Raw genomic sequence first — 18,019 nt, 5'->3', positions numbered from 1 at the left:
AGCCACTAAGTAAAAAATAAATTGCAAATTTCTCATTATAAACAAGCTTGGGAATGGGAAGATGAAAATTTAGATTTCCTTAAAGGCAGTAAGATGGGTACATTTTGTACAAACAGGACAAATTTCACTAGAAATAAAGCCACAAAAGTTAACTGAAGAGGCAAATCTTTCTAACTGTGTTTATGGACAAAGTACTGATGAAGTGCAGAAAAATAAACAAAGCCAAATGCAGCCCATAAGTTTGCAAGACACAAACCAAACCCCAACATTTCAGCACACAGGAGCTTTCTAAGGCAACAGCACTAAGCAGGCTGGGGGAAAAAAGTTTTGCCCTGTAAAAGCTTAGGTACCAGAACTCCTCTCCATACTTGGTTTCCACACTAAAGAGATCCCCATACAAAACAGAGCAGGGAGAAAAAGCAAGTGGGAAAAACAGAGATAGCTCTTCCCAGACTCTGACATCTTCTGAAAGGCTCTTTCAGAACACAAAGACAGCTACTACCTCTTTCCATCCCAGCTCCACGTGCAGAAAACTGCCTGCACTGTGAAAACTGGGATGTCAATCACAGAAAAATTAGTCAATCCCTGTTTCTGTCAGCACTTAAGCCACACAGAAGATCCAGAGGATGCTCTTTCATAGAAGCTCTAGCTTGCTCATACTCCTTTCCCTGTTTCACAACGTGCTTTAGGCATCTGAAGAGGTAAAACTCCCAGTCACAAACTACAAGCATTGGTTAGGTTTTGAAGCCAATAGCTACTATAAACTATGGCTGATATCCCAAACTTAGTATAAGGCAGAAGGAACTCGGAGGGGAAACCAGCAAAAACAGAGAATCAACCCTCTCATGAATAGCTGCCTCATGCCTGAGAACTGCAAACTGTTTGTATCATCTAAACAGAGAAGTCTAAAGGATACACGATTGGGCTTTCAGGAAAATTTGAAGGCAACAGCTAGACCAGCTAAATGAATGGGTATTTGTAAAATATATTTGTGCCTTAAATTATCATGTTAATTGACACCTCTAAGTACACAAGAAGTCTGTACACTCAGTTTAAATCTAAAGCATTTCAATCTGCTTTCCTCACCTGACCTAACCTGTTCTAACAAAACAGAAAAAATGGTCCGTATAATGTAGGCAGGCATACAGTCACAGATAAAGTCAGGTAAGTAGAGCACTAAAACTGCCCAAACCTGAAATGTCCAGGAACAATGTATGTGATGCCTACTGCATATTACTAGAAGCACATGACCTTCATGCTGTAGCCCGTAAAGGAAATAAAAACATAATTATTCATTTCATTTTTCTGAATTACTTTGGGAAAAAATAATTTGAAATACAAAGTTATTGTTTCTCCTCTATGTCTTATCCCATCATTTAACATTAGTATGGATCAGTTGCACATGCATAAATCCACTATCAATCTTTACTACAGTGTACAACAACATTGTAGAAATTATTTCCATGGTGGACCCTCCCTACCAAATCTAGCACAAGACTAGTGCTCTGCATTTTAGGACAAAAAAGTAACCTTCAGCTTACCAGTACCTCCACATTTTCACTTTAGTTTCACAATAAACAACTATTCATGACTTAAATTTTAATTAAAGGGGAAAAAAATCACAATTGAGCTTGAAATCTAGCTTTGTCCGTACTCTGATTTTGTAACTTTCCAAAAGATTCTGGATGTGTTTCTGGTCTTTTTGGTGTTTACCAATGGAGTTACGTTTGAAATCCACAACCCAATATTATCTACTCTATGGTAAATACATGCAGATTGGAAAGCATGCACCAAAAACATGATGCCTTTGAAATTCTGCTTTTGAATCCAGTAAAACTGAACCTTAGTTTCTTGATAAATCAAGCATTTTACCAAGAAGAATGCATGTTCAGATCTCATGAACAACTCATTTGGTTTAAATTAAATACATACATATCATACATACCTGGTCTGTGGATTGTACATTTTAAGGCTATTTACAGATACCTTCTGGTGAAGACTTTTGTGTTTAGCTCTGCTTTGGGATTTTAAATTTGATTTTATTCCCACCACACAGGCAGTTCTTTACTGACCTAGCTGGGTGTGTGCCATGAGATCTGCAAGCACAGTGGCAGCAGTGGTGGCAGTAGCAGTATTGGAAGCAGCAGCAGGTTTCCCTCCTGGATGAGATGAGGTGGAAGATGCAGAGGATGAGGTGGAGGAGCCCTGAATAACCCGGTTAAGCCAGGGCTCTACGTTGGAATGGCTCTGGAACGGAGTGGAGGTGATCCGCCCTTGCCGACGTAACGAGCCCTCATCTTCTGATGCTGACGATGTGTCTGTGATTAAAATAACGATGACAGGCATGTAATGTGGGAATGACCCAACAGACAGGAACATGAAGTTTTTCCATGTTCTTCACGCAGTGTTCTCATGTGCTACACATGAGATGCATGTATTAAGCAAATGGTAAATTCACATGCACAAATTTTGCTCATTACCATTTTTTAGGTTAATGCAACAACTTCTACACATTATAGCTAGAACATATTTGAAGCAAAGTTTCAGTTATCTCCTCTATTCGAAATGACCTAACACTCAAAAAAGGCTTCTACCCAAGGTACCCAGTACATTAACTAACCATGCTCAGTGAGCATACTATTCCATTGAAATAATATTTCCATTCTGAACAGGTAAATTGGATCTCATCCCACCTGAATAAATTCCATTACATTTTTAATTGGGCATTTTATTTTTAGGGGGGGAGGGGGGAATTCTTCACTTTTTGGTTCTTCTGACAAATTTTTTGAGAATTACTAAAAAAAGCACAGTGCTATAAAGTTCATTGAAAGAGTAATTTCATTAATCTAAGAATATTTAAAGGAATTTAAAAGCATGTATTTTAACCAAATAAACTGGTATTAACTAGCACTAGGATAGACATGCTTAATAAAGTATTTTTTCAATCTAGATATTTGTTGCTGTTAGAAGTCTGATAAAGGCTCCTATCTTAATTATCATTCTATTATTTACAACTTTCCAGAAGTTTCCCTTTGACGCTCAATCTTTCCACATTTATTATCCACTCAACAAATAAAAAAGTCTTTCTAAATATCAAAAAAATACATCCTTGTTGACTGAGTGAAAAATAGGAAGTTTTGTTACAGAAAAAAAATCCTGCCCTCCTAAAGAGATTGCTGCATTTTAAAAACTCGATCTTTATATGCCCCCCCCCCCGAAATTAAAAGAAAGCTCCTAAAACAATGCATTGCCCATATATTGATAAAGTTCATATCAAGTCAGTTTCTTAAGAGCGGTTTTAAGTCACATATAATGAAGAAGTCAGCAGGAGCTGAAAAGCAGCTTCTGAAAAAGTTAGGGTGTCCATTGCAGACATGGAAATCCTGGGTGATAGTAGGGTGGGTTACCTCATAAATTCTGCAACATTAATTTTGGCTTCTTTTTTTTTGGCTTTTTTTTTTTATTTTTTAAATCCTCTGAACATGTCACTGTTCAGCTATATACAATTCTATATAAATTTTGTGGAAGCCACATTAAAAATCCATTCCTCCTATTTGGCAAAAAATTTCATTTACCAGGCGTTTAATTTTCTGCTTTTCAAGAATGTATACATTTTCAACATCTTATGAATAATTGCTCTTAAACACTCTAAAATCAGAAATAATTTCATAAGTCGGTTGAAGTCAATGACATTTTCAAAGTTAGAATCGCAGATCTCTCATTACTTGAACATCCCTAGTCAAACATGACAATTTTGAAGGAAAATACACAAACAACTGATCTTTGAGAAGATACAGATGGAACACCATTCCTAGGTCTGTGCCTTGTATGATATTTCTGGTCTACTGCCACAGTTGTAGTTTTGGCTGCTGACTCCATCTGCTTCTGGAGAGGAGCCAAACCTGCCCCTTAGTGCTTGCAACCTTGCCTTTCTTTTAGACAGAAAGCAAAAATAAACAATTCCAGGAATACGGAACAAGAGAGGGTTACAAACAGTCAGGTTTCAAAAAAAAAAAACAACCCAAGTCCAAAACATTGTCTATCTACTATCAGTTCAGAGTAAGAAATGAAACTACAGAAAAAACAGGTTTCTCTAAGAATACATACTTTTGACAGTATCTCCTTATCCAGACAGAAGTTTAATGAAGTCTCCATAAAATTTCTACGCTTTCAGAAGTCTTATATAAGTGAAAAGGGGAAAAAAAAAAATCACTTTAAATGCAAAATATTAACTGTGTGTAAAAATGAAGGATCTGTAGTAAAAACATTCTAACATCAAAACATAATTACAACAGAAAAGTAGCAGCATAACATCAGTAACTAGCTCTGTGGCAGTTGCAAGAGTTAACTAATGGTGCTCAATGTGCTGTGAGCAGAATGCTATGTACTTGGCTTGCAGCTCTTCCTGGCTGGGAGCTGACCCAAGATAGCCACAAAAACCACCGCCCTTTGGACCAAAATTTCATCCAGACTACAGCTCAAGTTCTGAACATGTGAAATCCATATGGGAAGGATGAGAGACTCGATGGGATGAAAACAAAAGTACATTAAAATTTTTGGAAGGATGACTGATGAAAGCAGTTCCATTACTGCTGGTCAGGAGATGGGTTTGAATATACTGTTGTGACTAGACTCCAATGCTTCCTTCCTGGTGACTGCAACAAAATTTCAATCACTAAAAAAGCCTGGTTTTAATTGCATTAACTTTGGCCAATATAAGGATTTTAAGGCAGCGGTTTAATGGCTTAAGACAACAAAACTAGATGCTTCAGTACTACTCAGGTTCTTTGCAATTTCACATCTTTCCTGCTGAGCTAACTTTGCAAATAAAGGCAGACCCATAAAAACACAATTATTTTTGTGAATCGATACAGCTGAAGCAAGTCCTCACAATATTTTTGAATACAGAATTCATCCAGTGGCCCATTCTCTTGCAGAGATAAAGGCATCTCACAACAAATTATCTTCTCTTAGAAACAGCATCATAGATCCCAGAGACACTTAACTCCTCTTTCAGAATATATTAGTTAGGGTGGTTCTGTATCCTGAGAAAGCCCAGTGCGAGTATACTTGTCTTCTCTGCTAACCACTTGGGCAGGGACATTGGAAGATGACACACTCCAGCAGCACAAACAGAGAAGAACACTCACACAAACATGGGCAAATTCCATGGCCTCATCCTGCTCCCCTCTCTGGCTGAAGAGGATGGAGGTCATATGCTCACACACAGACAATGTGCAACCCTCCAGCAGCCTGTGCCTGGGCACTTGGTCTGCAAGTAGCTGCCCCTGGATCCCAGTCTCCCCAGTTGCTGGCACCTAGATGTACATGCCCAAGGCTGAAGTCCCACTCCATTTGTTAGCACGGACTGACTCAGTCACTCCACCTACACAGAATATAAAGTCCCTCACCCAGGAGAGGTGTTAGAAATGGAGTGTAACAGGAGAGGACAGACTGCAGGGTCAGGTGCAGGGCATTCCCAGGCAAGTATACATGACCAGACATTTTATCCCCTTACTCCACTATTTTCCTCACACTTGTTGCTCTACAGATCACCTAAATCTACCCCTTTCCCCATCCGTGGTTCCTCACCTAAACATCCCATGCAGTCCCCAAATACTTTTGCTCTGCATCTTATAATGTGTCCTATACCCCTCCAGAGCATCCCCCCTCAGTCCAGAAGGTGCTCTAGTGTTGACAGGTCTTGATGGGTTTCTTGCCTAGAGAGGAGCCTTAGGAAGGACCTGGACAGGATGACCTTCTTCTGAGTCCTTAACTTGAGTTCCCACCTCCTGTTGTTTCCCTGTGCTCCTCTGGGCTTGTGGAGATGGGTCTGGGACAGGCTGATGGCTCCTGGGACAGGCCTGGGAGTAACTGGGGCAGAGTATTATATGAGCTCCCCTGTCTGCCACTCTCTGTGCTCCTGAGAAGGTGTGTAGACCAGCTTTTATCACGTAATCTAACATTTTACCCACAGCATCTAATTTTTTTTTTTTTAATAGTCTCTTAACCCCCTTCAAGACTTTGTTCCTTCAGAGCAGCATGAAGAGCCCTGACCTCAGGCAGAATGGACACAGCAGTAACCACAGGGACATTGCTTGAAATGTGTCCTGAAGGTATTCAAAAGAGAGTATTTTGGTTCTCTCAGAAAAACTGCAAGGAAATTCCTCCTAGTTTTAAAAGCTAAGGGAGACAGCAAAGCCTAGCTGTCCTTTGCTCTCAGCTGAGCTTCTGGAGACCAGCTATTTTTGTACACCAAATTTTAGGCAGAACAGTGGCATGTTCTTTTCTTATCAAGATATATGTCACTCCAAGCACACAGTGATTTGTCACACCAGAGGAACGAGAGAAAAGGACAGAGTGATGCTGCATGAAATGCACCGCTGACTGTTCTATCAGAGCTTATTGTGGAGAGTGAGAAGGAATACTGCTTTGAAGAGCTATAAACAGAAACCTGAGGGCCTGTCTCTCAAAGCCTCAGTATACAGATGGCCACTATGCATTAATTTTCTCCAGGATTTCACTTTATGCAGTTCATGACAACTTTAACACATAAAAACAACATGTATGCAAGAGAACTCAAGAGCATGACAACCACTCTGCTCCAACGGCTGCCCTGATGGGCTTCAGATTATACAATAAGAGAAATATGTAATAAAAGAATAAGCTAATCAAAATGCATGACACCTTAACATATCTTGCAGGCAAAAACATAAGGGTGAAGCAAGATCATACATAAGACTACAGAAGCATCTTATTATTTCTTAACTAATTAAATAACCAGAGAACCCACAAGGACAATATACAAAAGTGTGTGACTAGCAAAGAAAAGTGAAATTTCCTTTAAATGAGAAGAACATAAAGAAGAGATATAGCCCAGGAAGCAAGAGAGCAGCACAGCAGACCTGCTCTTTTACAGAAAGGGGACAAGAAACAGAATTGATGGAGAAGGGCACTAGAGGTCAGTGTGCCTCTACTCCCAGGCCACATTAAAAAAGACAAGAGGACATCATTCAAAACTTAAGAGTTTATGGAAATTCCTCTTCGTTGTATACAAGACACTGGCCCCAAAACACTTGGCTTGCTAGCATAACATGTTATCTGAGAAAGATTCTTTTAACCTCTAGAGAATTCATTGTGAGACAGCAGGAAGATTACTTCCCCCCCACCCCCCCCAAAAAAAAGAAAACATTCTGACCTAAACAATCTGAACAATTATAGCATATGATTTTCTGAACGTTCTAAATTGCTCACACTTGAAACCATCTGATGAGTGTTCTGAAAGCTAACGCAGCAACTTAATGCTCTCGCATTTTCTTCAACTATAAAAAAAAGAATCTTATGCAACATGAAATAAGGTATTTACAGCTCTGTCATGCTTCCCAAGATTATCTTCTTCCAAGCAAGACATTATGTAAGAGAACATACTTAATGCATAAAGGGCAACTGTTCACTCTGTCACTGCTTTCAAGTGTACCTTTTGCAGCTACAGTATCTCTAGATGAGACACTAAAAATCTCGAGGTAAGATATCAAAGTACAAACCCAACCAACACCCGATTATCAGGAAATACAGACATGAATATAGAAGAAGTTTACTGCAACATACATACAACTTAGAACAAAGCATTTTCTTTTTTATTTTGCTATTACATTTACCTGGCAAGATTTATGTATGTTAACTCAATAGATACCTGGAGGTGTGTATGTTTCTACTGAAGAATGCACAAGAACAGACCGTCTTTTTGAAGGCATGGGCATTTTTCTCTCTTTGTATTTTGCGAGTGCTGCCTGTACTGCTTCAGTGTGGACATCTACATAGAAAACAAGCAAACAAAAATAAGAGATTAAGTTTAATCATTCTTTCTTTCTAAAAGCACAGAAAACATCAATGCCATCATTTACAACTCAAATCCAAAGGCTGAATCACACATGACAGCTCTTACAGCTTTAATCCTGTTTAGCCCAATTGCTCAGCTGGCAGAAAGGAGCAGGTTCTCAGCTTCAGAGGAAGCAGCACTTCTTCAACAGCAGAAAGGTCCAAAGCTAAACTACAGTAACATGGTTTTCAACTGCAAAGCTGTGACAACTTTCTCCTGCATTGGCATTTAACAGGATGGAATAAATACACTCAAAAGTTCAGCTCAGAAGCAGAAGTTTCGAAAGTTAAGGGAGGATATAAGCAGGGTCAAGTTGACATATTTTCCTCATGAAATCAGCTTGAAAAGATTTGCAAGTATCATTTAGGAAGAACACCTTGAAAATCAATACTGAAGCTACAGCATACCTAATACATTAGTTCTGAGCAATGATTTATTTTCATTTGGGGGGGAAATTTCAACACAGATAATTTAAATTGGCAACAGCATTGGACTCTTCCTCCTCAAAATCCACAAAGGGTAAAAGAAGTGAGAAATGTATACTTGAAGCTCTCACAAAGGAATCCAGGTAATAAAAAGATAGAAGACATTAAATATATAGGAAGAATTAGGGAATAGACAAAGTGTTTTCACTTTCCTGAAAGCAAAAATTCCCCTAATGTACTCATGGGTTATATTTTAACTTTTCTTATTTTTAAACCAAAACTGAGATTAAAGAGGAATTTAGTGTACAATCAAGACCACACTGCAGATAAAATTTAATGTATTCAAGTAATTCTAAATTGCCTTCAGCAGATTTTTCTCTTTGACATATATATATTTCAGTGGTGTCAAAAGCTAAAACTTACGTAGAAAGAAAATTCATGAGGAGTGAACAGATGTCAAGGAGAAATGAGGCATACCAAAAATATACTTTACCTTATGACCCAAGATTCAAACTCAAGAAAACCACGTACAATATGTATACACTCACACATAGCTACAAAGGACCCAAAAGCAAGTATTATGATTATGTTTTTGTCTTACCACATTTCTTATACATGGAAGCTGCTATACAGGAATTACAGAATGAAACTGTTCAATTTGAAAAACAAAAGATGTATTCTTTCATTAAGTATCCATCTATGGCTGCACATACATAACAGGTTGATAGACCTGTAAGTATGAAACTCAGATATGTGAAATACATACACTTACACAACTTAACTACTAAAAAAAAAAGTAATTTTTCTGCCCCATACCTATAGGGATTAATCTTGATGACAACTACAGTTAAGGCTTCATATTTTATGGTACCTTTTTTAAAAATAAGATACCATTTCTGGTGCTAGCTCTGAACCTGCTTTGGTCATGCTCAGCATGAGGTTCTTCCTAATTTATTTTAAATATGCTGACCAATTCCAGCTACCTTTAACAAAGCATGACATAGCTCAGGGGAAAGCTAACGGGTATATATTTTAACACAGATCAGAAGAGATTTTTGATCATCGCAAAGAATTAAAGGCTATGAAACAGCAAAGCACAGCGCATCTGTGTAAACTTGTAGGAAGCCTTGGCACAAAGCACTTTCTAAAGGCAGCTGTGTCTCAAGGCACTGGACAAACACTTGACACTTGGGGGACAACTATTTAATTCTCCATATCAAAAAGAGATTACAAATGCTGCCCACAAACTCAGAAGCATGACCTCGCCAGAGAAGGCTTCATGCAATATATTTCTAACCAACTCTAACGACAGATACTGCCATATGACTTACTTTCAGAACTTCTACTCTTTGGTAAATCAGACAAAAATCACCATAGCTTAATCTGACATCTTCTGTGTTAGATGAGAACACTTCCATTTCCACATGTAAAAATCCCCGCCCCGCTCCTAAGCATATTCACACCATGTACTGCAGGCATTTAACTTCTGGTCCCTGACTGTACAGCACGATTTACCGCAATACATGATTACAAAGAGATGCCATGAGAGAAGCAAGTTAAAACCCCAATACCAAAAAGCAGAGTCTTTAAAAGAAATGCCAGAAAACACCCAGTCCACTCTTAACCAAAAATCAGGAAGCTCCAAATGAGGAACTGTTTCCCTCAGCCTGGCCAAATGGATCAGAAAAATCAAAATAAGCCTTGTTGCGTAGGGTCTCGGACACCACCTAGTTCTTTGCAGTAACAATGCTGCTTCTTAAGTCTGCAGCTCCCCCCAGATAATCTACTCAGTGCTATATTTAAAATATATATGCAAATATACTTTACAAACTGTGTATTCTTACAAGATTTAGGAATTTACTAGGTAGATGTTTGCTTCAAATAAGAACTTTTTGTGCAAATAACCTGTAAGGTCAAGGACAATGCTGCTGAGGGGAAAAAAAAATTAAAAAATTTTAAAAATCACTTATTAAACCTTCATCTTTTGAGACAAGATTTTTTTTTTTTTTTTTTTTTTTTTTTAAATTTTGGACACCATGTTAGATTTTTACTGCTGTCCTTCACACCAAGGAGTTGTTTGTAGATGTTTTACAAATTGAAAATTCACTACCCTCTCTCTATGTCTCCCTGCCTCCCTTTCCCACATCTAGACTACTGCTTTTTGTCAAGTCTTGATTTCTTCTGATCCTTAGTTTTGGACTTTCCCCCACACCGCTGGCAGATGTCCACCATTGCACAGTTTATTCTCATGAATACCCCAAAGCAAACCTCTTAATTTCACGAAAGTCCAGAAAGTTTAAGCAGAACTCAACACAGTTCTTATTTTGCTGCATTAATTAGATGCAGCAAGGGCATTACTGCTATCCATAAGCTTGAGAATATTACTTAAATTAAAGGTGTTTTTTTCAGCCTTAAAAGCTAGGGGCAAAATGCCAATTTTGCCATTCTGCAGGACACATTTCCATAGCAAAACCTGAAGTTCAAAACTGAGCTGTATGTTTTTAAAAAACGATGGTAACTATTGGATGCATTCACTTCAACCGTGCATATATCTCCATGTAATTTAGAAGCTATTTTTATGTTACATTAACATCTGGTAGGAAGAAGGGGAACATAACAAATATTTTCTCTCCAGAAAAGGTCTTCCAAAAGACAGAAACCCCCCCCACGATATTTATAGTATGTATATAAATTCATTAAATCATCAAATAACATAACAGATAAAAAAAAAAAGAAAGCATTCTTAGCTATTTGTGTATTTAGGGAATGGAAGGGACTAGCTTGAGGCAAGGGTGTGTTGAGGCATTTTAACAAAGTAGAGTGGGACAGGTCATAACATCATACAGATTTGTGGTAGCAAACATGGGAACTACTTTTTATTCCGTTTCCAGAGGGCAAAATCAGCACCACCTCCTCCTCTAGCCCTCCTAACTCCCACTCCAAAACCTGGAAAATACTAGATTAAATTATAAAAATGCAACCAGCAGGCAGTCAGGATAAATTTTTATTCTGTTCCGTGTTTTATTTTTATAGCGCTGATTTAACTCATCAGTTTCTTCTGTACTTACTAAGATCTGTTTCCAGCTTGAAATTTTTCTTTTAGTATCTTGTCCTTGGATAACAACTGAGTACAACCATCGCAGACAAATAAATTCAGTAATTGGTTTCACTTCCCTGGGATGGTTTGTTCCTACTCTACATTTCCTTTAAGAGCTCTTCTACACTATGTACACAATTAAAGAGACCACTAAAAAAAGTAAAAGGAATGAAATAATTTTAAAGAAACAGAACATTTAGGGTACAAAAATTCACAAATTACCAAAAAGTTTAATGGGATATTGGAATTGCAAAAAGTAGCTCTCTACCACTATCTATTACTAAATTCTTTAAAATTTACTGTGAAACTGATTTAACATACAAAAACTGTGGACTTCAGTGTTCTTCAGTGCATTAAACAGTCATTAAAAACCAGATCAAATGTGATCTATCTGTATTGTGTCGTGTGTCTGACAACAGGGAACACTAATGTTCAACAGTGAACACTGAAAGCGATGAACAGCAAGTCCAGCATCTTATTAACGTGAAGATAAGACGTACCAAAGTCAGGAAAAAAATATATATGCTGAAAAATACATGCAAAAGCAGGGAAAAAGGTCTTAAAAAATAGTTCTAAGTTTCTATACTTTGTTAAGCTACAAACAACCATCAACAATCTATTACTGATTCAAAACTTTTTTTCCTTCCTCTGTTGTAGTAAAACCACATAATCTCCTCTTCCATTTTACGTATCTATTCTCCTTTTCTTTCCTTCTACATATCCTTAAAAAACGATGGGGGAGGAAAACTAAGAAATAGTTTGTGGACTACAAATCACCTAAACTCTTACACCCGAAACCCTCCAGGTATTAGAAGAACATTTTTCTTTCCTGTTTGCAGCCTCTGCTTGTTTATCAGCCTCTGATTCTTGTTCCTGCCTTAGGCACAGGTGGAAGAATTTCTACAGTTATTTGAAGAAAAAATGACATTCACAGGTTGACCAGTTTCCCTTCTATTTACAGATCTCCAAATACCAGCAACTAAAGCAATCAACGCTGCCTGCCTCTAAATGGCTGCTGCAAACCGCTGTCCCGTATGATTGCATCACTGTGACAAGGATTGCCAGTAAAAGAAAAAATTTTAAAAAAGCAAAAATAATTTTTAAAAAGGCTCCAGGAAGGCTGGTAGAGCATAGAGGATCAGTGTGGGATCAAGGTTTATCCCATGAAACGAAAGAGCGCGCTGCTGTATATGGCAAACCGCTGTACATCCCAGCATGCTGACAGGGCTTGCTCCTCGTCTGGAGCAGCTCCTGAAATGAATCTCTGTGTCCTGCTCCAGGCAAGCTGGAAGAAGAGGCTGTATACTGCAGCTTTTATCCAACAGGCTGAAGAACAGTAACCAGAAGAAAGTGTGAGAGGACAGAAAAAATATACCTGCAGGAAAGCTTTTTTAGACACCCTAAAGGCTTACCAGCTGTGTTCTTACCCCAAACCAGGCAGCAGCAGCACTGAACACAGGAGAAGGCACAGTGCCTCCACCAGAAACTGCACACCCTACCTGAAAGAAAAGGCAGCAGCAACAGTAATACACCCATCACCAAGCGTCCTCTAAAGTGAGGGTCTTAGCGCTTACCACAGATGAATTCTTGCAAAGTCTCTGAATTTTTCACTTTCTCTATCACACCGTCACATTAAGCAGCACAAAAACCTTGGTAAAGTACTGTAAGGTTAACTGCTGTTCGGAATCTCTTAGGTAATTTAGTAGCCTACAGTATTTATTGATGGTATTCACGGTTGGAAATTTTTAAAATAATATTTACTGTTTGAAGACAAAAATCTGCAGATGATAAACATTATAGTTAATTTAAATGGACAACAAGTCTGGGAAACTATAAAAAAAAGTACTTACAGCTAGTACATAGCAGATCAATTGCATAAAAAGGCAAAATTGTTTCACTTACTTGTTTTAAGTAATTTATGTTGATGGTCCTAAAATAACTATAATTGCTCCAGAAAGAGTTCCTGTTCTATGAAAAGTTGCATTCAACCCTCATCAGCTACTCTTGAAAAGGACACAGAAGAACTGATAAGATGCAAATAAAGGATAAAAAGAAATAAAGATTGTAGGAAATAAAAACAGAAGAAACAACACACCCTCCACTCCCCAAAAAAGTCTAAAGAATTAATAAGGCCTGCAATTGATAGAAGCAATAGTGTCCAGAATTACAGCTTAAAGCTGTTTATCCTTCACAACGCATAATGTGTGTCAACATACAGGGAAATTCAAAAAGGTAATAACATTTCAAGCTGCTGGTGGTAGACTTCTTTAGGTAGAAAACACAGCATAGCTAGAATTTCTCAGATAAATTTGGACGACTTTATGAAGCCAAAATGTGACTCTTCTTATGCCAAAGTATTGGGAGGAACAAAGTGAAGCTGCTTTGGAGTAGTGCTTTCTGAGCGTTCAGTGTTTTCTGAGATATCTTGTCAACATTTCTATTCATGATCTACATATACATAAATCTCAGAGCATGAGTAGCCATAAAAAAGCATCAACACCGTGAAGCATTTTCAAACTCAAATCTACTAGATGATTCAACATCTATTAGAATCATAGTAATACTTCCAAAGAGTAAAAACTCATGCAACAAACACCTTAGTTGAGATAAAGAAGAGAACCACTAATGAAATACATCTGAAGAATTTTTTCCTAAAAATCAGAGAGAAGAAAAAGGCAAAAAGAGACTGGATTCTGAAAGCTGTATCTACATTACCTTGCACAGACCAAAATTTAACCTAAATCAAGTCAAATAAAGCCACCACTATTTGGTTTTGATATCACTCAAGCACACTAAGCCTTGTCATATCACTAATGGGAAAAAGAAATTCAGTTATATGTGTTATAAGTAAGAACTTTTTCCCTAGGAGTTTAAATTTCAAAGTGAAGAACACATTCTAGGCAAGAATATTCAATGAAACATGAGTTAGAAGAGCAGTGACGGGAAACCACTAAAGGACACAGCAATCCACATAAAGTACTACCTAGGGGTTTTGCATTGGCCAGTGATAAGTACAAGAAATAATCCAAACCCCCTACACATCAGGCTTCATCTTGAGTAACTGTCCACTGGCAGGATCGCCTGAACACAGGTTATACAGAAATACTCATACGGAGGTATAAAAGCACCGACTAACCTCTAGGCTAATGAGACTGTGAGCAGTCCTTCAGAATCACTGACAGTCCATTTAAAGGATTTTAAAATCAACAAGGCCATAGAAGTATTAACTCTATGAAAAGAGGAAGCACTGATAATTAACAGTGACAGACTAATATTTAAAAGCTACATCTATTCATAAACACGCATGCTAGCTGAACTTGCTAATATCCACCCATTTATACATGTCTTTCACTGTAAGACTAATGAGCCCTATGCCAAACTTCCCCCAAACAATACCAGTAATATGGCAGTGTTGTTGACTTGTTTCTTGTTTTGTTTCCTGTTTTAAGTATCCTCAGTGCACATTAAATAGGACCTCTGAGGCTGAGATAGGAAAATTGTCTGTGTACTGCTCTAGACCCTCCTAGCTCTCTCAGCAAATGGTTCCCACGTATTCCCTGTTGTAGTTGTGCTCTTTTCACAGATTTTATTTCTGTAGCTTAACAAGTTCACGTTACTTTAAATACATTAATTTCTATCAGATTCATGACTCTGCTTGTAATTTATTTGGAACCTACTTGGTCACAAAGTAACTAGGAAATTCTGGCTGTAATTCAACCATTAAATCTGGCATTTTTTTCAGTATATATTCAACAGTAGAATTATATTGATGACGCATTTGAAAAGCAAAAATAAATTTAAATGACCAATTTGTACACACTCTTAAACATGTCATTTATTTAATTTTGATACTATGTAATCTTCCCTGACATTCAAAAGTTTCTTCTTTGTGTGGCTGAATACATCATCTTTCCCAGGAGTTCATATATATCCTCAGATTATTTAAGAAGTCTCATCCATTCTTCAATTATTCATAAGGAACACATACAGGCATATCAGCTCCATTTCTGGAGCAATGTCAGCAATGCAAGTATGATGCAATAGCCACTATGCCCAAGCAGTTGCAGAGCAAGGTGACGCAAGACCAACACATATTAAGGATGCGCAGTGCATGTCATTACTCGCACTTCTCATCCCCAAACCCAAGACATATAATTACTCTGGAAAACAAACAGAAAAAATTCCAGTTAAAGGTCCAAAGGGATTTAGGAGAGAAAAGCTTCCAAACACCTGCCTTTTCTCACTATTGTGACAAGGAATTTCACAGGGAAACAGTGTACTTCAGCCACTGAAAAAGTAACAATGGAAACAGGATGTGATGAGGATATTGATATTTTCACAGAAGTTTCCAAAACAGGTTTGTCACAGTGGTGTCCATTTAAAATTAAGTAGAATATCTATTGTGACATTTCCCTTTTTTGTGCACTCGCTTTAAACCAGGAAATATTTGAAAGTGAGCTAACAGTAAATATGATAATCCTATAACCTGCTATTAACAAAATAGTCCAATCAACCAAGCAAAGAAGTCCCCACAACTCACACGCTGTAGTCTTCTAAAAGTTTAAATAACTGTTCTAGAGACCAGAAACCCAATCAGCAAGCAAAAAAAAATTGTTAAGCATGGTGTAAAATTCACAGTAAGAAAAACATTAGAAGGCATGTCTACAATTTCTTGCCCTCCTAGCATTTCCTCCATTCTAATTCAGACAAAACCATTCAAAACCAATAAAAAGAGCTATTTGAAAAATATTCCTTAGCACTTCCTGTCTTTCAAAGCTCTTCCTACTTTTTCTTTAGGTGCAGGTACTGCTTTACTGGTACATTCTTCCTCTTAAGATGCCTGACGTTTTAGCTATATTTCTTTTCCTTACCAGATCGGAAGCGTTCATCCCTCGAGTTAGTAGAACGGGATTTCTGCTGTTTAGATACAGCAGCGGTAGCTTGTGAAGAGCCTGGGACTCTGTTCTCTGTTTGCAGGGATGGATCCACACCTGAAACACAGTTTTATTTCAGTACAAATTCAGGTTTGAAAAAAAATCATCTACTCCCCATGCCTATGTTTTACTTCCCTTGACACCTACTTACAAGTAGAGCTATAAGTCTACACCTTTAAAAAAACCTCATCTTCCAACTGTATTTTAAATTATTTAAACAAAAATCTATCTAAATCTGATCAGCATTTCACATGGAAGATAAGAAACACTTCCAAATAACAGAAAAACTATTTTGCTCCTTGCAGGAGTTCAAACCATTAGTCATTAGGTATTCTGTATGCCAGATACATGCGGGTGGAGGAGAGGGAACCAATCATCTCCCAACTTACTGCTAGACATCAAGAGAAATGCTGCAGAGATAGTTACAATTACACCCTGGACTTGGAGATCCTTAAGAGACAAGATGATACTGCTCGCTCCCCCTTTCTGCCAAATTTCTTTTGAGTCTTAAGCACAAGACCGCTAATTTGAGTAAAATTCAGGGATGTGCATATCTGTTTTATCTATTTTTATTTAACAGAGCAATACATAGAAGATTTGTGTTTTACAAAAACTCCAGAATTCCCCAATAAAAACTTTTTTACCTCCCCAGGGGGACGGAGTGGGCAAGATCTCGGGAGGGGACACAACCAGGACAGCTGAGCTGAACTGACCAAAGGAACAGTAAAGAAAATTTTTGACATAGCACTTAGGGATATGGTGTAGTTGAGAACTGTCAATGTGAGGTTAATGGCTGGACTAGAAGATCTTCAAGGTCTTTTCTAACCAAGATGATTATTCTGTGATTCTGTGAACTTTGAAGATATTAAGGGCAAAATTACTTTGTCAGATTCAGCTGTCTAAAAACTACTGCTCTAATCTAGGTTAGCTGGGTACTTTATATTAAATATTTATATTAAATGATTACAGATCTTCCCATCACTGTAAAGGGTAACAAAACCAAGAGGAATTGAACTGCTCTTTGGCTGTTTCCTGTTAGAACAGGGTTCTAGACAGCTAACCTGGAGCAGGTGCCTACCTTTAGGCTGGCTAACATTCAGGAAGATGAATCTCACCTTTACATTCTAGCACTGCAGAAGAAATCAAAGGGGTGGACAGAAGCTATTAAAACATTCCCTGTCACTCTCCAACCCCCCAAACAAGGAGATTCTCCGCTGGCTCGTGATACATCTGCAAGAACCATAAATACTAGAACTAGGAATTTATACTTGCAGTTTTATTTTCTCATCTATTATAAATCTACACTTAAAAGGACCAAACCTGAAATCTCTGCAAGTGCTCTCTGAGGATATAGGTCACGCAGAGACATGAGAAGTCAGAAGAACTTAAGGAACAAAGAAGCACTCTTCAGTTTGTACTGTTGTCGGACCAGTGAATGATCACCTTCAGAAGTGCAATAGCCACTACATACCAAGTACAACAACTATAAAATTACAGTGCAGTTGGAAGGGGGTTTTGTATGAACTTATCATAAATTTATTACCTAATGTTGGCCATTTTGCTTAGTGTTGTGTTTACTAGTAAACTTTCCTTAACTTAAGATCTGCTGCACCGTTTACTGTGTTTCTAGCCCTGTTTTACTATACAGGGCTGAGTATATCTTTTCATTTTACTCTTTCATTCC

The 18,019-nt window shown here is 37.8% G+C and overlaps 1 protein-coding gene across 1 annotated transcript in view; it reads right to left on the bottom strand.

The window, feature by feature from the left end:
- Positions 1-18,019, bottom strand: part of DIP2A (disco interacting protein 2 homolog A) — a 95,402-nt gene that overhangs the window by 56,440 nt on the left and 20,943 nt on the right. Inside the window, exons 4-6 of the mRNA XM_026852424.1 lie at positions 16,273-16,392; positions 7,694-7,813; positions 2,073-2,318 (exon numbers count right to left, since the gene is read on the bottom strand). Of these exons, the coding sequence (XP_026708225.1) occupies positions 2,073-2,318; positions 7,694-7,813; positions 16,273-16,392 (486 nt within the window). The remainder of the gene's footprint in view (positions 1-2,072; positions 2,319-7,693; positions 7,814-16,272; positions 16,393-18,019) is intronic.

Source organism: Athene cunicularia, assembly GCF_003259725.1.
Source record: "Athene cunicularia isolate RWA chromosome 7 unlocalized genomic scaffold, athCun1 chr7_part1, whole genome shotgun sequence".
Classification (NCBI taxonomy): domain Eukaryota; kingdom Metazoa; phylum Chordata; class Aves; order Strigiformes; family Strigidae; genus Athene; species Athene cunicularia.
The sequence above is the reverse complement of the archived record's forward strand: the minus strand, read 5'-3'. Positions and strand labels throughout refer to the sequence as shown.